General features: G+C 35.8%; 1 protein-coding gene across 28 annotated transcripts in view; it reads right to left on the minus strand.

Annotated features, from left to right (window-relative positions):
- The window catches only part of ABI3BP (ABI family member 3 binding protein), a 161,141-nt gene that overhangs the window by 101,913 nt on the left and 36,230 nt on the right, over positions 1 to 22,998 (minus strand). For all 28 annotated transcript variants that reach the window (XM_065633819.1, XM_065633791.1, XM_065633956.1 and 25 more), the window contains exons 4-9: positions 20,252 to 20,384; positions 12,982 to 13,163; positions 10,837 to 10,898; positions 5,098 to 5,149; positions 3,952 to 4,014; positions 2,801 to 2,896 (exon numbers count right to left, since the gene is read on the minus strand). In XM_065633819.1, the coding sequence (XP_065489891.1) occupies positions 2,801 to 2,896; positions 3,952 to 4,014; positions 5,098 to 5,149; positions 10,837 to 10,898; positions 12,982 to 13,163; positions 20,252 to 20,384 (588 nt within the window). The remainder of the gene's footprint in view (positions 1 to 2,800; positions 2,897 to 3,951; positions 4,015 to 5,097; positions 5,150 to 10,836; positions 10,899 to 12,981; positions 13,164 to 20,251; positions 20,385 to 22,998) is intronic.

Consider the following 22,998-nt stretch of genomic DNA (forward strand, 5'->3'; position numbering starts at 1 on the left):
TGTCCTATTTCATTTTGCCAAAGTAAACCAACATGGATAAATCTGGAAAGCTGAATACCTTTAGGAATCCATGAACTTCCACTGCACAATCAGTACAAGCATCAATGTAGTTATGTTAAACGCATGCATTTTTGGCACTATTTTCTTCATTAAAAGATTACTTTAAAGTAAATTTTACAGGAAGAAATTTAATGCCTTATAAATAATTACTTTCACGCTGCAAAATAGTTTTCACTGTTTTCCATTTGTCTAGCTTTTGAGCATTAACAGTAAAAACGCTCTTCAAAATTCCAAGATGTAATATATTTCTAAGCGTTATACAATAGTCTAATACATTTTCAAATACAATGCAACTGCCACATGAGTTATGTCCTTGTTTTCCTTTACATTACTTCTAACAATTATGGTGGTATGGCAATAGCCTTCTATTCCAGCAGTGGATATTTGTGGTATTTGTGTTTTGTTTGGTTTCTTTTTTTTTTTTTCTCCCCCCCTCCCCGACTGAGGACCAAGGGAGTATTTTTTGTGGGTTTCTTTCTGGACTACTACTCTTAAAAAAACCCCACAAACCAAACCAAAAAACAAAACCAAAACCAAACAACAACAACAAAAAACCAAACAAATAAACAAAAAAATGCCACGAACAAAAAAAAACCAACAAGCAAACAAAAAACAAAACCAAAACAAAAAAAATCCCCAAACCCAAACAAAACCAAAAACAACAACAAAAAACCCCACACAAAACATAGTAAGTTTTTTACTAAGTAAACAAAAAAAATACTTGAGAATTCAATAAATATGATATTCTATGATGCATTATTTAAACTTTTCTAAATAATAAAGAATTAGAAGAGTTGCAGTGTATTAAGAAATCATAATTAGTCACAACTTCACACACAGCATAAGCCTTATTGCATTTTATTATAGACATACATAATTCTCAAGTATCAGTGAGGGATATCTGTATAGATTTAGACAATATGACTTTTTGTCAGTTATTTTATACATCAAATTATTTCTCAGAGTATTTTTGTTTTCCAAGCAATGACTCTTCCCTGTTTTATTAATACACTCCTTTGAAATCCAGTAGTCCCTTGTGTGTACACCCATGTACTTCATGTTCTCTGCTAAGGAACACACAGTAAACAGAATAAAACAAAACATCACTTGTCTGCCCTGGTTATTTTCACCAAGGTGTTTGCATAATCTAACATAAAGAGTGGCTCCAAACTGGCATCACACCAGCTACCTATTTTAGACATATCAGAACACTGAAATTTAGAAGTTCAAGCTCTATGCACAGTGAATTGAGGAAGTTGGACATCTCTAGGACAACTGATGCTACCCTTGTCTTTTTCCCCATCTTTTGCTCATAGTCACATTCTGCCGTTTTTACTGCACACACTACTGAACCCTATGACCTCTCTGAAAACACAATATTGTTTTTCTGCAGAAAGGTATAATTTTACTGGTAGAAAATGAAACCAAAAATAAATATTCTAGATACTGTAGTCCAAAAATGATACTGGAGATCTTAACATATGGTTTACTAAAAGTAAGTGGTATTAAAAATGGATTTGTCAAAATATGGTCTACTGAATTTTCATGGTACCTTTGTTATCTACTCTTTGAATAAAGGTTAAAACCAATCTAGTAATGATAACACCTAGTTTTCTCTGCTTGCTGTTCAAAGAAAATAGTAATAATCAAGTTAACGATGTGATCAATTTTGTCATCATGATTGCAAACCAGTAATGCTCTGTAAACAGTGCAATTAAGTTTTTCCACTTAGCTTAAATTTTTGGTAGCCATAGGTGATGCTAGCAATATTTGTCTGTCAAATGCTGCCAAATACTTCCAGACACAATTTTTTGAGGAACTCAGCCTCGGTTCAAACATATTCTTACTCAAACACATTCAAATATTATTCCACTGTGTAGCTGTGCCCTTACACGTACACAGCATCTTAACAGGAACAAGCATTGCTGTTTTCTCACTGCAAAGCAAGACAGTCTGAGAATGAGCTATGGCCAGCAATGGAGTGACAGAATAAATTAAACAAAGGAGAAGAATGGAAAAAAAGATCTGACCCAGATGTTTGGAGTTCAAATTAAGTATTAAGATTAGCCAAGCCAAAAGTCATCAGCTCCAGAACTCTACTTGAGGGATCTGTGAAATATGCACTGGGGGCATTAGTAAGGTTTTTAAAGGTAGCTGTAGTCTCCACAACTAACCTATTCACAGATGATATGCTAGTTTACGGACCCTACAGAAAAAAAAAAAAAAAAGCCTAAATTAATCTTTTTCCTGCAGGTTTCAGGCATATCCGCAAAATACACAGTAAATCTCAACTGAAATGTTCTGATTTCTGGCTACCATTTTTTTTTCCCCATGAATTCAATTACAGATAATAAGAAGAATCTCTTAGTGAAACAATTTCTCACATATACTCAAGCCAGAACTCATATAATTAAAATTCACTGAAAATCTGATCTTGCAAATGGATACACAAATGTCCATTTTAAACAGGTATATTGAAAGATATAACCTATGGAAAAAAAAAAGTCACATTGTAAAACAAAACAAAGCCCTAAAGACCATAAGCACCACTGTTTTCCCTTCTTTCCTCTTTGGATCAAAGCTACTGCATATTCTTTTAAATAGCTCTGAAATACTTTAAAAATCTGTTCAGCTGTTTTAAAATAAGATAACTTCTATGAATGCTTGTAAGTCCAAGTTCACATCACTATGCTTCTGATACTGCTCACAAATAATACAAGCTCAGTTCATTTCTGCTTACCCAGTTGTTTCCTGGATGCTTGAGGTCTGTCATCTATTGGCAGGAGAGGAGGAAGTTTCTGCTGAGTTTCATTGAGACCTGGAACAATAAGGTGCACTACAAAGAAATATGTGTGCCATTAATTCCAGAAGAGATGAAAAATACACACCCCTGAGATATGTGAGCAACTACTACTGAACTACCTGGAGTTTAATCTGAGTATCTGGGAAATGAGTTAGTTCCGTTCAGTAATTATCAGTCCTGTTTGGTGCTATTTCCCCTTTACACCACTCACTGTATTGTATTACAACCATTTCATGATTAATCGGGATTGAAACCAGGTCAATACAGGAGCATACAGCCTTGGAGTACTGGAGCATCAGACGCTGGGATATTCTGTCTGGTGTGCCAAGAAGACTCAACGCCAAACATGGTTAATAGCTGTTTGATTCACACAAAGCAATCATTAGTCAAATGTTATGTAGTTATATAAAGTATTGCCATATATATAAAACAACTTCTGGAAGCCAGGAATAAATTGATCACAAAGTGCATGATGCAGTGAGCCTTTCCCATCTACTTCAGGTGAACCAGTAGTTCACCACACTAAGCACTATATGATAGACTTTTCCCTATTGTTATGTTCTAAGACAATACTGTGTATTCTCATAGGTCAAACAAGAACAGAAAGCATGCATCTGAGTGGCTTGAGGAAAACAGTCATGCCCTGAGACCTAACATCAAGCTCTAATTGCAAGTAAGGTTATAATATACATCACTATTGTCTAACATATCAGTACAGATATGTGTCTGTAGATGGTAGGTTATCATACTGCCTTAAAAAAACAAACAAAAAAAGAACGATCTGTGATCTCAATAAGATCTTTGACACAAAACTTTACTTGAAGTATGAAAGAAGTTCTTGGCTTAAACAGTGACACTGCTTTCTTTTAAATACTATAACAATAAAATGATTCTATTTCCCCCAGGCTACATCATCCTTGAACCATCTGTACCACCATAAAACATAACAAATACCATCTGAAGCAGCTGCAAAATACTCTTTGATATGCAAGGGAAGAATTATCAAGATCAAGAAAATTAGAAGTATTTACACAGTTCTAATTTTCAGTCAAAGAGAAGGAAAAATAATAAAAACATCTTCTAGTCACCTAATATTGCTCCTGGCAGGGAAGAACTATCTGCAGTTTTTGACTGTGTCCGATTTTGAATAACTGTGGAGACAACACAGTAGTATTAGAAAAGCATCTAAAACACCCAAAACAAGAAACAAAACCAAACCTGAGGCAAGCCTCAGCATTCTGAAAACCTTGCCTCAACTCAACACTTGGAGATGAAGACACCATTCTAATCTTTTCTGTATTTGCATTCAGTTTAAGAGGCTGCAAACTGTTTCTTCTACATCATGTCTTAACAGTGCATCTCTTTGTTCCACTTGCATATCACTTTTATATTCTTGGTGAAAAATTACATTACATGTTTATATTAATATAGGGCTAGCTTCAGGCCATCTCATTACCCTGCCATTCACAAGTTTCAAAAAAAGATGCATGTGAAGTAAATGCCAGCACAGTAATTACAGTAATTACCATAATTTGCTTTCACACCATTCTCCAGTGCTTTCCGGTCACTGAACTGTGAACTACCTCCGAAGACTTTTTGCTTGATTTTGTTACATAAAATTATTCATAATCCAATTTCTGTCATCGCATTTTAATCTGGAGCTTATTTTCTATCAGCTACATTTAAGTAGTTTATTTTCAAAGGTTATGCTACTATGCTACCTCTTACCACTAGACAGAAATGGGCACTTCTAAAGGGCAGTATGTTTACGTCTATTGTAGGTATCTCTCTCCATTGATCAGGGAAAGAAGAAGGGAGTCTAAGTCAATGACTCAGCTGAAGATACCCACAAAAAAGTTTAGCAGCATGAATCTTATCCATGCTGCTGCCCTTCACACATGACTATCAGGTTATGCGTAGCTGGGCAATCAACATACCTGGACAATCTAGTTGAAAGAGGAAAAGAATGGATACTAGCAGAAATCAGAACTGATTGGTATTCATTCAATGAGTCAACTAATGCATTATTTATAATGCAATGTAATATCTCATTTTATTAACACAGATAAGCAACAGCTTAATAGTATTTGTAATTAAAGGATATGAATAGTTCCTAAGGTTCCACCCATTCTACAAGGAAACTTTCATGACATTCACTTCAGAGTCAGATTTGTCTTTCATTTTAAGTTACTCTTGCAGAGCATAAGAATAAATTTAAAAAAATACAAATTTACCTTGTTTGATTATTGTGACAGGGACCAACTTCTTATTATCACGCAGTGTAAGCTGAGAAAGAGGTGAGGGGAGAAAAAAAAGCCTTGGGATAACTTCCATAATAGTAATTGAACTTTCTTAGTAACAAAAATAGAGGGCTCTAATCCAATACCGCACCTGCCCCAAGTTAACACTGCATATGGGTCTGGTCCTAGTCACTGAAGTTATGCTATTGCTTCAATTCCCATGGGCCAGTATAGTAATATTGCATTTTGATCTCCTTTTTTCTGCTTGAGAGGTTTTGCTTCAGAAAAGCACAGTATTTGAGAGCTTAGGAATCCTCAATCCTCTTTTCTTTTAAGAATCTCTTGAGCACTCACTGGGGAGTAGTCCAGAAAGGTAAGAAAAGCTGAAATTTAACTACAACAAAATCTCTGAAACATATGCAGTTACTAATTTGGTCACAGGATTTAATTATATTCACAGGAATAGTATACTTAGAACACAAACTATTCCAGAACCAGGTGTAAACTATCAAGAGTCTTGGTTGAACAGTCTGCTTTAAGTAGATTAACTCAGAGTAATTTTATTTGGTGAAATTGTTTCCAAAGTTTAATTGGCTGGTCACTAATGTTCTTCTCACGTTTTATGTTAAATACTTGGACATTTCTGCTGCTCACTCGTCTTTGACCCAGATTTTTTTTTGCCTAAGTATGAATCTTTTCCAGCATTTTGATACCATAAAAATAAGAAACACATGAATGGACTCCAGATACTTTAAAAGGAAGAACATAGCTGCTCCCAAACATTATAAATCAATATTTACTACCACACATGGGTACTAGGAACAACTTCTGAAAACTTAATACACTCAGGCGGTAAGAGGAGGAAGACTCTTATGCCAGCAACATAAAAAGACTAAATCCCCATTAAAAGTGGATTTTCTTTTTTTTTGAGTTATACCTGAGTTACAAGAAATAAATAAATAAAATAACTCAAACTAGCTCTCCAAGTCAAATGTACACCAGTAAAGTCAGAATCAGTTAATGTTCATTTTTGCACTTCATGACATCTGGTCTACTTCATGTGAAAGAACACTTGCATGAAAATTCAGCATTTGATGATGAAGATTTTTGCTCTATTCTAAGTATTAAAAAGAAGCTTTAAAAGGAATGGTTGGGTACACATCAATCACATACCAAAGTCTAAGAAGTTGGAAGAAGGCAAATCTAAACAAGTAAGATGGCTCTTTCCTCAATGAAATGGATGGAGGCTGTTTATTCTACGAAGGCCAATTGTATGAGGTTTAACTGCTTGGCAGAAGAGGATCTGGGGGTGTTGGTCAACAGCTGGCTGAATATGAGCCAGCAGTGTGCCCAGGTGGCCAAAAAGGCCAACAGCACCCTGGCTTGTATCAGAAATAATGTGGCCAGCAGGACCAGAGAAGTGATCATTGCCCTGTACTCAGCACTGGTGAGCGCCCACCTTGAATCCTGTGTTCAGTTTTGGGCCCTTCATGACAAGAAAGACATTGAGGTGCTGGAGAGAGTTCAGAGAAGGGCAATGAAGCTGGTGAGGGGCCTGGAGCACAAGTCTGATGAGGAGCAGCTGAGGGAACTGGGGCTGTTTAGCCTGGAGAAAAGGAGGCTCAGGGGAGACCTGATCGCTGTCTACAACTACCTGACAGGAGGCTGTAGCATGGAGGTTGTTGATCTCTTCTCCCAAGTAGCAAGTGATAGGACAAGAGGAAATGGCCTCAAGTTGTGCCAGGGGAGGTTTAGATTGGATATTAGGAAACTTTTGTTCATGGAAAAGGGTTGTCAGGCACTGGAACAGGCTGCCCAGGGAAGTAGTTGAGTCACCATCCTTGGAGATGTTTAAAAGACACATAAATGAGGTTCTTAGGGACATGGTTTAGTGGTGGACTTGACAGTGTTAGGTTTACAGCTGGACTCAGTGATCTTAGAGGTATTTTTCAACCTGAATGATTCTATTATATGAAAGCCATTACTTTCTGCTACCTAGTAACAGTTTTGCATTGGCATGAACATGGTTTGAAATTAAATGAAGGTTTCAATCATTATCATTAATGAAAGATATAAAATAATCTTCCTTTTTAATTGCTTACTCTTTTTGCTTTATTATTAAAAAGGCTTACCTTTCCGTTTTGCAATCTAGTGAAAAAATTGTGTTGCAGATGATCAGCTTTTGAAGTAACCATGCTATTCATGCAACTAACAAGCGGGATGAAGTGCACTTATCAGAAGAATGTGTTCATTTTTTTGTATTTCTTATCAGGAGCCCTAAAATCAAATAAACAGCTCTCAAGCTGTAGTGAGCACTTGTGTAACTCAAGTGCGGAACTTATTATCAGCCCTTTTACTAGTAAAAGGTTCTTACAAGAGCATCCTTTCTTTGTTGACTACTAGTGGATGACAGTAATGACAGCAATATGAAAATGCTAAACACATTAGAATACATTCAAAATTTAGTTTCTCACTCAAGAACAAATCGTCAACATGAAATCCGTGTTCCACAGCTCCTGTAATTACATTGCTCACCCCGCATAAATCTGCATGTGCTGCACTTGAAATCTACCATGGTGTTGTCAATCCCCTCTTTCTCAGTCTCCAGAAAGTGACTACTTCAGCTATTTCTATGTCTAGTAAAATGTGCTACTTGGACAAACTATTTCAGAAACATCAACCTATCATCTGTAGGAATGGCACTACTATTTTTGAGACAGAGAATACAGAGCATATAGGTATTAGGAACATTAGTTATTAAAATGATTGTGGCATCTCCATGAATGAAGATGGCAAATAAGGTATTTCTTAATTTCAGAGGAAAAATAGAGATGTAAATTATACTGTTAGTCAGACATCTTAATTTCTGACTGTATACCTATGGCATGTTGCATAAAGAACTGCAGTTATCAGACATTCTGTCAAATGGCATATAGCAATAGTACTTTAAGAGACACTTGTTCTTTCTGCCTCTCTTGTATTCCAATACTCCAAAAGCCACAAATAACTGGCACATATGTAAGAGACTCCTCAAGGGACCATAACAGTCAGCCTGGATTGGATAAGTTTTGGAAGAGCAGGCATGTTTTCTTCCAGAGTTTAGCAAATCATAGAAGCTAAGTGTCCTGCTTGTTGGCTGGAAAAATCATACAATCACAGAATACCAGGTTGGAAGGGAATACAAGGATCATCTGGTCCAACCTTTCTTGGCAAAAGCACAGTCTAGACAAGATGGCCCAGCACCCTGTCCAGCTGAACCTCAAAAATGTCCAATGTTGGGGAATCCACCACATCCCTGGGGAGATTATTCCAATGGCTGATTGTTCTCATAGTGATACATTTTCCCCTTGTGTCCGATTAGAGTCTCCCCAGGAGTAACTTGTACCCCTTGCACCTCATCTTTTCCATGTGACTCCTTGTAAAAAGGGAGTCTCCATCTTTTTTGTAGCCACTCAAAATTGAGGAGGACCCCACCTTTCAGACTGACATTATGAAATTACAGGAACCTGGTCAGACAGAAGAGGAAATTAATTTCTACTGCATCATCTCCACCCTACCACCACCCCTTGTTTATGAAGGGAAAACCTAGAACTCTCCTTTTCTTCCCCTCTCCTATTAGTTGTAGCTCACACAGCCCCAGGAGCTCAGTCAAACTTAAAGGATGAACCTGCCAAAAGAAACACAAGCTGATATGTGACCAATGTTGAAAGGGCAGAATGACTAGATGGATCAGTAATTTTGCTTTAAAAAACAGTCTTTAAAAAGTCTCCTTACAGGGAAGAGTTAGAACTATGCTGGTATGAGCCAGTTGTGTCTTTGGAGGAAAATCAAGCACAAACAAAGCTCGGTCTAAATAACACTCTTTCTGGCTTTGCACTGATGATGCGCTGCAACGCTGAAACATACCCCACATGATACTGTGGAAACTGAAGTAATAACATAAACGCAGGAGCTTGCCACTATATGCTTCCCAGCCTTAGTTTTATGGCTTTTTGCACCATTAAAGTGAGAATGATAAAAGAATTTTTAGAATGATCTACATAATGTTTTCATGATATTTCTGTGTAGGGTGATAAAGCAGTATTTCTCTGGAGCTAAGCCCCGTGAAGCTGACTAAAAAGACTAGATGTTGGCTCCAGTCCTCCTTTCATGCTTAAGCTGTGCAAATATTTGGAAAAGTGTTCTAGCTCACTTTCTCAGGACATCTCTTGCATAAATAGAAACCCCACTTCCACAGAAGCGATGTAACAGAGTCGGGGTCCTGGCACACATGGTTTGCTAAGAAGAAGAAAGGAACTCAGCTTGCACTCCAGATGCCAGAATGAATTACCTGATTTTGGGCTGTCACGTGTAACTTTAAAGGCACTTGTGGGACCAATGGGAAGAACGGTAAAGTTGATTTCAACAACAACATGAGATGAGAACTTTCATGAGTATTTCATCAACTGGCTTCATCTTACTCACAGATAAAACACTTTCTCTTGAATGTGAGACATGACTATGTTTCCAATAACCTAACCATTATACTGCTCTAACTCTGTATGTGATGCTATAATTAAAGTATTGCTGTCCTAAATGAATACCTAATTATTCCTACAAGGAAATATATGTAAAAGACTGTGGTTTGATTCCTGAAGGAATTCAAGCTCTGGAAACTACAGACTCTTTACAATATTGTGCAATATGAAGAGGGAACAATGAGAAACCACACATGACCATTTCCTACCATGAGAGCATTTGGAAAATCAGAGACAGAAGAGAATCATGAAGAATCGATTGTTCCCTTATAATAATCATCATTCATGGGGAAACTCTTTAAAATGTCTGAAGTAACAAGGATTTCTACAACTTTTCCCGTAGTCTACCTCATGAAGAAGATTAGCTGCTGAAACTTGCAATTTGCTGAAAAATTAAGGAAAGGAAATATGAAGAAACCAATTTAATCTCACAGAAGAGGAGATAAGGCTCAAAAGTTATGAATAAAGTGTCTGGTTTTCACTGTATTAAAACTAGTCAACTAACAGTTTCAGTCTACAGATCTTTCATTTCTGCTTCAGCTCTTCAAAGCAAAAGGTATCTCTGTATGTAAATCCACAAGCATATGAAATCCACCCATGCTTGTTTGATAGTTGTTATGGCAGATGCCAGATGAGAAAAAAAAAATAGGAAATAAATAAATGTTTATATTTACTTATTTTTAAAAATCTTCAAATCTTTGATCAAACAGTTAAAAATTTTACCTTGCCACCTGCAAGGATTTGATGAACTGCCTAGTAATCTCAATAAGTAAATTTAATTGCCATTTCTAGCTTCCTCTTGTTTTGCAAACACTTGCCTCACATGTAAGAATTATTAGTGAATTCAATGGAATGACTAATGATTTTAGAACACCTTAGTATACACAAGATTAGTCTATAAAATAACACTACCTTATCACAAAATGAACTGACCACCACAACTGTCACAGGATAACAAACCTGAACACTACAAAAGGATAATAAAATTTTAATTGTTAGAATCCACATACAGAAAGCATCTTGCCTACAGTTCTCAATCATTTTTTCAATACACACATATAAATGCTTCTCCATACAGTATTTAGTCTTAAACAGATTTTTTTTTAAATTGCAATTTGTGGCCATAATCTCTTTATCACTTTAACAGAGAAGCAAAAACTTGACCATACAAAATACAAATCTGGTATAAAAAATAAAATAAGACAGTTTTGCATACCTGTGTTTGGGCATTAGGTACCAACTTGTACATATTCTGGAGATGTCCATTTACTTTTTTATCTGATTTGACAGAAAGAGAAATAAATATACAGATTTACTTTTTCTTTTGTCCAAAGGAATGCAAATCAAGTTTATTCAACTTTTTCAACAGCTGAGAAGGTTAGAGGATTTAATTACCAGTTATAAAGACACACTATGTGACAATTTTGTTTGGTTCTCTTTATCCAGATTAATTAATTCATCTGCAAAATCTCCCCTTCATATTTTGACAGAGAGGAAATGAAATGTATCTTTGTTGTTTTAAAATAGGGGGTAAGAGAGCTGAAGTGCTCTTTGGGATTTAGAAAGGAGACGTCAGAGGTGTCTAAGAGGATTCTTTGAAAAATTAATATAACCACAACACTAACATGCAAGGAAGAAACTTGAAAGAGGAATTTCTGCATCCCACTTGTCAGGCTGGTACTAGGACTGGCTAAAAGCAGCATGTTTTATGTTCTCCAATAGTCTTGCTTTTAAGTGCACTCTTCTGATAGAAATGCACATTTAGCACTGGCTATTCAGAGCAGGCGTATCACTTCTCTTTGTCTCTGACATGGTTTCCTTTGTCTCAACACATGAACAAAGTAACCCATGGACTTAATCTCTGAATTTTTTCTCTTAGTTTGTTTTTTTTGGTTTTTTTTCCCTCATAGCTTATTAGTATCAGAAGCTTCTTGTGATGCAGCTGTTACATACAGAGGAGAAACTGTCCCTGCCAGCACTTCCTGTATTGTAGTATGATGCTCCAAACTTTCTCTGCATCTTTTACCTTCACAGTTTTCTGCTCCCTTTGCATTGACAGTCATGTAAGCAAGAATCAAGCTAAATGTTATAATATTCCTTCACAATGCCATCCAAAACTGATAAGGAATAGAAAAAAATCAACTATAAATATGAACAGAGAGACAACTCATTTGACACATTATCCTGAAAAAAAATATTTCAAAGCCCTTGATACTTCTCAGAAACAGGACCTACTATTGGCCTGAAGACAAGGGAAAACTGACAAAAGTTTCACACTGACTTCATGCGAAAATCATGTTAAGATGGTCAGAAATAATCTACTTTCATCTTTTTTGCTAAATTTTCATTAAATAAATGTTGAATATTTGCCATGCCTTTTATGTCTTTCTCAAATAATGAATTAAAACCAGATTCTCTTCCCAATCCCTTCCAATGTGTTTAGTATATAAAAAAATGGTTCTGTGGATTCAACAAATACAAGACCATGCAACAGGAATTGCAGATTATACTCATTTACATATATTCTTCAGCAAGGAAAGAAAGCGTACAGTGAATGAGGTTTGATTTAGGTTAAAATGTTTCCGATTATATAGGAAAAGACCTTGAGTCGCTACAAGATGGTGAGTTAAAACAGAAGTAAGTGGCCATTTGTGCTAATTGGTAAACTCCTATGCAAACAGATGGTTACAAATTTATAATAAAAGTTCATTCTCTGTTTACTGCCCACGGTTTCTCTATCTACCTACTACGCAATGACAATATGAAAGGCTCGAATCAGAAAGGTGCTGCTAACTTTCCAATTTGAAGACACTTTGTCAGTAGACCAGAATGTAGACACACAGGGAAATAGCAAACTCCCTGGATTTAGTTGCTGCAGAAGCACCCACTGAATACACAAGCCTGCATTCTAGGAGAGAGAAGTTCCATTTAAATAGAATATGAACTCTTACAAGAAAGTATCTTTCGACCCAACTCAATCTGTCTCCATAGCATAAAAGAATGATTCTTCTGGCCTATTAAAAATGTATAGTGTCTGTAAGAAACAGCATTTTGAAATACATTATATACAAAGGGCAGATTTGATGATGGCAGTGGACATTTCAGTAAGTCTTGAACACAGTATTAAACTATAAACACTATGCACTCTTTATTCCCTTCCTTTCAGAAGAGTAAATGGCAGTTTTTCAAACACAAGCTATTTCTAGTTTCACCAATTCCTATAAGAATTTGTTAGGGGCATAAGGGATAGCATTTAAACAACGAAAATCTGATCAGTATCTTACTTTAAGTAATACCACAACAGAGGAAAAAATACTGTCAAACCGAATAGCTATTTGTTTAACTGTTGCCAAATACTTACTAGACAGAACTGTCTTATGATTGGAAGTCTTGCTCCAAATACTATCCTCTACATTGTCTTTAACTCCAAATTCGTAAACTGTGTTTGGCTTCAGATTGTCCACCACCGTCTCTGTAACTGGACAAAGCTGAAACACCCATTTCTTGTCTTTATCCTTTTCTCTGTAGCGAACTGTATAGAATCTGCTTGACCAAAAAACAAACAAACAAACAAAAATCACAAAGAAACTCATTGCAGCCATTTTTGTCAGGAATTTCTAGAATGAGTTCTACCCACCATTGTTTTTGTTCTTTCTGGCCCCTTATGGTTATCAAGCATCAGAAAAGCTATATCTTTCCTCAGTAATCTCCTAGATACATACATGCTCCCCATCACACAGACCCCAGCGTTAGGAGAATTATATAAATCTGCTTATTCACAAACCATGTGTGTGGTTCTGACCACAAACTGCACGGTCATTATGCAAGCAGTTTCTGTGATTCTGACACTTGCCAGAACTAGTCAATTGAATCATGAGTCTATTAGTCAGGAAGCCTCAACCAATTTCTCAAAATCTTCTGTCCAGGGGAAGGTGTTCCCCTCAAAATTAGTCCAAAAATATTCCCAAGGGAAACCTAGTAATAGTTGACATTTATGTGATACATTCCTCATTCAGTGATCCCATTATGCATTGCCCACGCTTCAAACAAGAAAGTAAAGCAAGACATTACTTTCAGCAGTTTAAATCAATAACGTGATGAATGCTAAAAGATTATGAAATTTAAAAACATTTCTACAGAAATTGCCCAATTCGGTCAAGCAGCACCACCCTGAAAACGTACGACTGCGATTCTAACCAATATAAAACAACACAGTGTAAATGGTGAGAGTTACAGCACAAAGAATCCACTGCCTGCGACAGCCTCATTTTCAATATACTTATGGTATCACTGCCAGAATGGGGTGGGGTTTTCTGTTTTTTATACAAACAAATCTCAGAGAGATTTGGCAACTTTCAATTCAAGTATTACTGAAAATAGTTACACATAACATAAACAAAAAATAACCACTATCTGTATCCACCTTATATTCACATCAGCTGAAATAATGGAAATTAAGGCCATAAAAGAAACAGAACTCCAAACCCCCAGGTTTGTGCCCAAGAACCATTCAGAAGAAAAAGAAGAAGAAATTTGGGTTGTGAAATTTAATCCAGGTATTATATAGGAAAATATATGGAGAGAAAGGCAGGGACCTTAAGAAAACAGGTTCGAAAAGTTCTTTAGTCACCTGAAAATGTATCAACTTGTAAGGTCCACATTAAAATGACTTAATGGACCAAATATAATACTGTCGATGCATAAATCTGCTTTTGCCAAAGTTATGGAAGAGCAATGTGAAAGATGACTGTTGAGTACAGGGAAATTCCTACTTCATTATTAAAACACAACCTAGGACAAGGCAAGCACCAATCATGGAAAATACTTTCACACACAAAGATTCACTTTGTTTACACTTTTTATCTCATAAACGTCAAATTTGTTTTCTTGACACCAAAAGCATAGGTTCTTCTGTTTTAGTTGCTACAACTCAGCTCATTCAGGTATTCTGCCAGGTTACAAAATTTATATTTATGTTGGCTCACATAACTCTCTTCATTAGCTGTACTACTTCACGTTCAAAACAAGCAATAGTCTAACTCAAATCTTGGAAAGGAAAGAAATATGATAAGTAGAGAATATCCTCTCTCTTCTTACTGATTCCTGGAGTACCAAGTAATAATCTGCATCCTTACTTCTGTGGGATGTGATCTACTCAAATTTCGTTAAGTCAGGCAATATAAGATCTAATTATAACATTATTTATACTGACAAATAATGTTTTTAACAAGAAACTATTGGCAACACTAAGATGAGGAAAATTTCTTGTCCTTTATCTTCTTAATCCTTTCATACATAGTCATACTGCCATTACCAGACAAGAAAAGCTTACTTGAAATCTCTGTCACTATCTTGCAAAGGACAGAAAAGAAATAAACAAATTCCATCTGCAACATAAATGCATCTTGCTGGACCCCATACAGTCTCTTGATGAGAGATTTAGAATAGGTATGGGTAGATCTATGATCAAAATGCAAATCACAGGTAGAAGTAGTCACGTTTTTCCTAGCTTGCCCGAAAGAGGAAATGTCATTTGTTTTCATCTTCATCCTTACCTTTTCCTTCCTGTTTTAGTTGAATGGGGTAGAAATAAAGTTATTGTATGTGACGGAAGGAAAATAGTATACTGATTCATTTCAGTTATTTAACAGTTTAAATGAACAGCTGCATGAGAAAACCCATAAAAAACTTGTTCATAATGAAAAGGCTTTTAAGTGGCTGCTCTCACTTGCTTCTACAGTAGAAAATGTTCTGGTTTGGAATACTGTCTCCACACCTGAAAATTCCATCTCTGTAACATGAATTAAAATACCAAGAACATGTCAAAAAAATCTTTCCCTAAATTCAAGACTATTAAAAATCTGACAAGAAGATTTTCATAGTTGAGTAAAACTCTGCCATTAGAAACATATAGAATAGAAGAAATGTGCTGTCAACTCCAAGATTTCCAAGCCTGTAAAAACTTCACCAAGGGTATAATTGTTTCAGTGGAAACCTGCCATGATGAGTATTAAAAACACTGACTGAGATGATAGAATTTCCTCAACCATTTCAACAAAAAGCAGTCAAAGTTAAGTTCCATTTTACAATTTGCAAGTCACAATTATCTGAGTATTAAAAATATCCAGACTGTAAACCACATGCAATCATTGTTTATAGACTATGAATTCAGAAATGCCAAGTTTTGTCAAAGAACAATCAATTGTTAAGCCAGGCCATCAAGCTGCCAAATACAGTGCAATTTCAGTGCCTGCCTGAGAACATTCTACTGATTAAATTTTGTTGTCATTTTAGTTTCTCCCTTTTTCAAATCTTCCTTTCAGAAAAGAAATACAATACCAAACAATCAACACATATAATTGAAGACACGAGAAAGCAGTAAAATCCAGTCACCACTCACGTATGTTCATCCCCTTGTGGCAGTGACATATGCACACAAAATTTGCGCAGCTGGCCTACTATGTCTATCAGAAGCTGCAAAACTGCTTCTCCTGGATTGTAAACATTGTGAGAAACATCTTCATAGATTCCCCCCAAAATGACAGAAGGCAGGCTGAAACAGAGTACAGCCACGCTCACATGGAGGAGTGTGGGGTACACCACACTGTTTCTCAGATAAAACACTTCCTGTTATCTCTGTGAGCTAAGAATATGAAAAACTGATGGCATACGTCAGGGTCCTAATAGCTAATATGAAAGTAATACGCTATTCAAGTAAAGTGCTATTGGAACAGTCCTAGGAATGCTATTCACAGCTATGAATGCTAGTTCAATATGTTTCAGCAAGGAGGTAGAACAACCACTTACACTGGGTGAGAATTTATTTTAATCTAGATTCTCAGCATGCAAAAAGACCTGGCAAGATTTACCTATTTTTAATTTCGATACTTCATTTGTTTTGGTGGGGGATAAGAAAAGGGTACATTTTACCATAACAATGTTTATTGAATAGCACTTGTATTCGTATTTACAACAAATAGTCATCAAAAGATTGGAGGGTTCACTTCTTTTCCAGTTAGCACTCTATAAAATATTAGAGCTCTTTTGTACAGCTCCATAAAAAATAATCTCTCTCCCTCTCTCCCTAACAGGCTGTGTTTCATTCATTAGAATATACCTCCAAGCAAACCACCAAGGTGACTGTGGAGAAATTTCACCTCCTCCCATTTTACTAGACAGCTGAAAGGATAATAAACTCCAACAATTTAAACAGGAGATGTCATGAGCAGGTGAGGGTACTGTTCCTCTCAGTTAATTGCTGTAATAAAGCCAACAACAAATAACAACCACAGTAAAGAAATAAAGAGCCTACATTCACCAAGGCAGCCTCTCTCCATATGCATTTTTGCAACATCATGATACATTTAACATTTGCATTCTTTAAACTCTTTCGACATTAACAAGCTTTAAGTATTCTTTTACAATATTCTATCTTCACTTGTCTCCACCAAGGCTGCACACAAAATGTGAAATAATGGCAGAAATAAAAGAAGCAAAACCAATCTCATCATTTAAAGGAAGCCATAAGAGTATGATATTACTCCATAGGCCAGCCACTGCAGTGATTGCTATATCTGCAAAGTCCATGTAAAAGCCTATCAGCCCAATACAAAAGGATGTTCTTATCCTTTCTATGTCCAATTTACATAGGCTTTTTATTTAAACTCCACTATGCAAGGCAGTGAAACCTTTTCTTTCTCAGCTTTGAGCTAGCCTTTTTATTACGTGAGAAATCAAAATATGATGACCATGGTAAGGAAGTAGCTCACAGGGTTTTTGCTTTTGAAGTTAGAGAAGTCTTGCTTGCTGTTAAGAGAAGCAAAATTCTAGGGCGGACAGGCAAAACATTAAGTTTTCATGTATCAGTATGAATGACACTGTCTTGCCAAGAATTCCAGTGCTACTTTTCCAATTGTTAAACAAATCTGTCTTCAGCCAGATTCCCAGAAAATGCTTGCACAGTCAATTATTTGGGCACAAACAATTAGATACTGGAAATCCTATAAGGCAGATGGTTTCATGAGATTTCCAGACTAGGTCAGCTTGTATAAATATCATGGGTTTATTTGGAACCAGAACCAAACCAAAACTCCAAACAATTTAATCATGACTATTTTAGTCACACATAACACTAAGCAAACAATTAAGCCTTGGGGATATAAGAACATTCCTGCTCTGTGATTGTGTTGCCATAGATAAAAGATTCTAAAACTTATTGCACTTTTGTGCACTGGGATGTAATCTGACTTTTTAAAAGACTATCAACATACACATATATTTATTTATTTGTTTATAGTTAGACATCATTAGAAGCACAGCATCCATTTAGTGTTAGAAAGTAATAAAAGAAATGGCTTGGACTACAATTTTTCAGATACTGTTTCACAGATCGTCACTGAAAGTTGATTATACTGTTTCTTTTTTATTGCCAAGTTTACTTTAAAGTAACAGACACAGTTAAATTTGCAAAGCACTTTCTAATTTAGTTTTCACTTTTACAAGATCACTAACATTCAGTTTTTTCACTTAAAGTTTTTAATAGAATGACTAAAAGTAATTGAAGAGTTGGAGGTTCTGAAGAATGAAAGAATGACCACCAACAAATCAGTGTTTAAACAAACAAGCTTTCAGCATATGTCCCCACAGCAGTTACTGAAAAGCATCTGAAACTCAGAAAGTTAATTTGCTGTAGTATATTTTCCTTAAGGAATTCTACTGAGTTTAAAATGAATTTTCTATGACATTTGTAAGAAACTATGATTAAGTTGGCAGATGCATAGTGACACAGATTTGTAGACAGGCACAAAAGGAGATGCATGCACGTATCTTTCTGAATTTAGGGTTTTAAAAATCCTACTTCTATGTGCTGCAAAACATAAAGAGTAAGAATGGATTCTTCTTCTGTTTTTCCCTCTCTCTTTGTCTTACTTTTTTTTTTTTTTAAGCGTCAGATATAAATAAAGTAAAAAACAAAATCTGTACTACTTGCTAATATGACATCAGGACATTTAAATCATGGCTAAACAAATTTAAACAATATAAATGTGAATTTGTCAAAGTTCTTAGCTTCTATATATTTAATGAAAAAATCCATAACTTCAGGTTTTAAATTTCTATTTCACATGCACCTAAAAGTGTGTTTGTTTTCCTATACATTCCACTCAATACAGTAAAATACAGTATTCTATCTATAAACCCAGTTTTTGTCTTGTATGGAAAAAACATTTTCTCTTGCTTCCCCAAACTCCCCCTACTAAGTAACTGAAGGTCAAACTATAAAGAAAGAGTCCATACTCTTTTTCATACCTTAATGGACAGTAAACATAGCCCCAGCATGTTTATTATGACAGCTCTGTCCACTAATGGTTATTTGAACACTGAAAGGCAGAGAAGAAACAAGTCTCTCTAATCTCTTGGAAATATAAAAAAAGGAACTGAACATGACTCTGCAGCAGGTTATGATGACTTGGCCAGCCTCCCTCGTCAACTACCTCATACTGGTGTCAGAAAACAGAAGATGCTGAGAAAGCTAACCCCACGTTGTTGGTGGAACCTTTCTGCTGTGATGTAGTTTTCGTCAGTTACATAAAACTAATTGCTTGAGGTTTTTTGTTTGGGTCTTTTTGTTTTGCTTTGTTTTACACTCTAGTGCTAAGGCTCTGACCAGAAATGATAGCCATTACAAGGAGGCTTTAGAATTTGCCCTTGCAAAGAACATTGGTCCACACATATGGCAGTGATTATCTTTGCTTCCACAAGAAGTTACAGCTTGGGGTTATCTTGCAGGAAATATGTAGCACCCTCTTGACTTATGCCCTTTATCTCTAGAGAGTTAAGCAACCAAATAATGATTTGTCAAAAATGGCACAGGAACTTTTTCTTCATTGGAGTTTCTTAAAAAAGCACTTTTTAGGTACAGAAGAACACTATGTGCCCTCAATAAGCGAGCAATAATTTCACTGAAGCAAGAAAAGATACCATTGCTCTTTGTAATGGTGCACTTAACTGAGAAGCTACCTAGCACTATGACTTGAAACTGCTACTTGGTGAGCATTTCTGAGCTCCCTACCTGCTATAGCACTCATTAAATACAGCAAAATGAAAATGTTACAGTAGCAGAGATCTTCTTTTGCTTAGAACAAAAAAAAAATAGTGAAAGCTGTTCTGTATCAATATCAAGAAAGTAGTGTAGTGATAAGACCAAACACAGGAAACAAAAATCAAATAGCATTAAACCAAGGTATCATGCCCCTACCACAGCAAAAGAGACTTATTTTACTTCTATTTGGCTAACTTTAAACCAATACATTTCCTATGATTTAACAGTTTCTTTCAATTCATTCAGATAGAAAAGAAGGCAGAGCCAAGGTGATTGGTTTAAGAAGAACAAAGGACTCAGCATGAAATAGCAAGATTTGTACTTCAGCGTGCAGACATCTGACTAAATTTGCACTCAAGACAAGTAAATACTTGCAAAGCACTAATTTCAGTAAATGAGAAAATTTACTTCACATTCAGAACTATCACTTTCAGCTTTTAAATTTACATTGTCAAACTTATTTCAACCACACCAGATAACTACACTGGATTTAATAATGATCATAATAAAAAATGTTTTTCTGTTACTTTACCTGTCGCTAGCACAGTTACTTGTTGCTGTCCAGTCATGTTGAGGGTTGACTAGGATGCCCCAGGAAAGGAACACAGAGGTTGGACTGAGAGTGCCAACTACAAGCTGCAGAGGCTTCTGAGTCTTGTTTCGACCTACAGAAGAAACATATAATTCCAATTACAAGTTAGTTTCTTTCTTCTGCATTATATAAGGGAAAGTTTTTTCATTTGGTTAAGAAAGTAAATGAAAGCCTACTTCTCTTCTAAATTTGAATGGAAACATACAACAGTTCTCTGTCTTTTTCATGGTCACTATTTCTAAAGTATGATTTAAAAAAGGAGTAAGAGACAGTGTCAGTGATCTGTTTGTTGGCTTCTTGTTGAGGCAAATGAAACATCTGCAAGGAAGGGAGACTGCTCCTTCTCTGAAGCCAACTGAGCATGAACAGAGGAAAGAAATGCAGAACAAAGTTGGCATTAAAAAGAGAGGACGCAGATAGCAGGAGCACAGGTTAGGAGACTGCTTTAGAAAGCAGGTATCAGACACACAAGCCTCAGAAAGACTAATTTTTAGGTCCCCTCTGGAACTGCACATCATGTATTTCAACCCAGGAATAAAATGGAAGACTTCTTTTCCAGACTTGCAGATCCAGGGTAAACCTAAAGGAATTCTTGCTATTATTTGGCGGGTTAAGAGGGAGATATGTTTACTAAACTCTGTTTCAATTTTGTCTCATTAGAAGTTTTCTATATTTCTCTTTTTTTTTTTCAGCCTACATTCCACTTAAACCTAGTTTTTGAAAACGATCAGTGGGTGTTTTTCCTATGCTTAGTATGAGAATAAGCTCTAAGCAAATAAACTTCAAAGCTCTGGCTGTCTTGTACTGAGTCACAGAAGGTATTACACAGGGTGCAGGACATTAGGAAGTCTCTCTTTGTGTGTGGCAGAAATAGTAACTTCTCGGCAGAATTCCTAGCAACACTGTAATTATGTCCATAGATAATTAATACTTTCTATAGCATTCTTCATCAAGAACGAAATAAAACCTACAAAAATTCTGTTGTATTTAACTTTAGGCAGACATGAGTCAGTGCTGTATCCAGGGGCATTTTTCTCTTTCAACCACCTGCTACATTCAAAGTGTTCAGCTTTTGCATGATACTCAACTTTGACTTTGCTCTGAATGAAGCAGTACAGCTCTCATGGAGAAAGAACTTTCTTTATATGAAGTCTAAAAGCTAATAGTTGGAAATTAAGAAATTATCTAGAGCAACCACTTTGAATCTGTAGTTTGTAGATCGCTACAAGCCCAAGGGGAAATTTTGGTGTTAGAAATATGATTAATTAAGGGAAATTCATATATTCTTTACCTGACATTGCATACTTCAAAAACATAAAGTACCTCCTCAAAATCTACAGGCGATCACAAATTTCCCCAAAGTTTATAAGCCACTGATCTAAGGGTTATGTTTTTCACTGTTGTGAAACAGATCTGACTAACTTTATTTTCATGCCTTTTAAACCCTAATATCACTTCACTTAACAAGCCTCAATGAAAGTCTGATTTGTATTTTCAACCAATGCATGCGTGTGCATTTAGAAACATTGACCAGGTGGGGTTTTACTTCATATTGATGGTGAATATGCTACCACAAAAACCCCACAAACAAAATCACTCTTTACCTTTAAGAGGAAAGATGACATACTTTGAAATACTGTGGAACATATGATACTTCCACAAGGGCAAATGTTTGAATAATTTTCTTGTTTTCTGGATCAGTTCCTATAGTCTTTCTCCGTTTTTAAAGAAAAACTTAAAACAGATGGGTCAATCACCAAACTATCTGGCAAATCTGCTATTTATAACAAAACCCTTTCTTGACCACTTTTTTGAGGAAACATGGAAAATATGTGAGTTGTAAGGAAAATAAAAACCAAGCTCTTATATACCTTGAAATCATACTGGATTTTGGGAGGACTTACATATGAATTTGACTATGACCCTTATTATGCCATTTGTTCACAGAGACTGTAATGATTTACACACTGTAAAACCAAGAACTACCTTGGTGATCATCTGTGTTGATCTATATGAGTTTGAACTACAGTGTACCTTCTAGAAATGTAACTGGTTTTCATTTGTAAATTTAAAGTTGCAGCAACTCAGACTCTACCACAATTCTTGCCAATGTGTCCGGTATAACTATTCTCACTACTAAAAGGACTTGCCATATATCTAGCTAACATTAAACCAACAGTTGTTCTTACACCTTTGTTTGTTGGATAAGTCAATTATCTGAATCTTGTTATACAGTTTCTATAGATTGTAGATACAAAAATTAATAATGTCCAAAAAGTGAACTGGGCATTTTTTTTTGTTTTGTGGGGTTTGTTTTATATCTATATATGTTGCATCTGAAAGGTAAATCACTTTCCAAAAATCTTTCCAGACATAGTCTTTCACATCTTGCCAAGAGCAAGAAGAAATTAATCCCAACCAGTTACCAGGAGTTAGAAAAAAATTTATATAAAGATCTCAAGCTATACATAAATACACATATATTATCAGTTTATTCTTTGCAACAGTCCAGTGATCGTAAGAGTCATTTCCATATTCAAGTAAGGAATTAAAATCTAACAATTTAATGATATGATTAAGGTCATATAGAAGATGTTTAGAACAGACAAGAATAAAATTCAGATTTCTGCTCTGCTATGTATAGTTTAAATTAACTCCTTGTATCTGCAGATGTAGTAGTAGTCCTG

The sequence above is a fragment of the Caloenas nicobarica genome, chromosome 1 (assembly GCF_036013445.1).
Source record: "Caloenas nicobarica isolate bCalNic1 chromosome 1, bCalNic1.hap1, whole genome shotgun sequence".
Classification (NCBI taxonomy): Eukaryota; Metazoa; Chordata; class Aves; order Columbiformes; family Columbidae; genus Caloenas; species Caloenas nicobarica.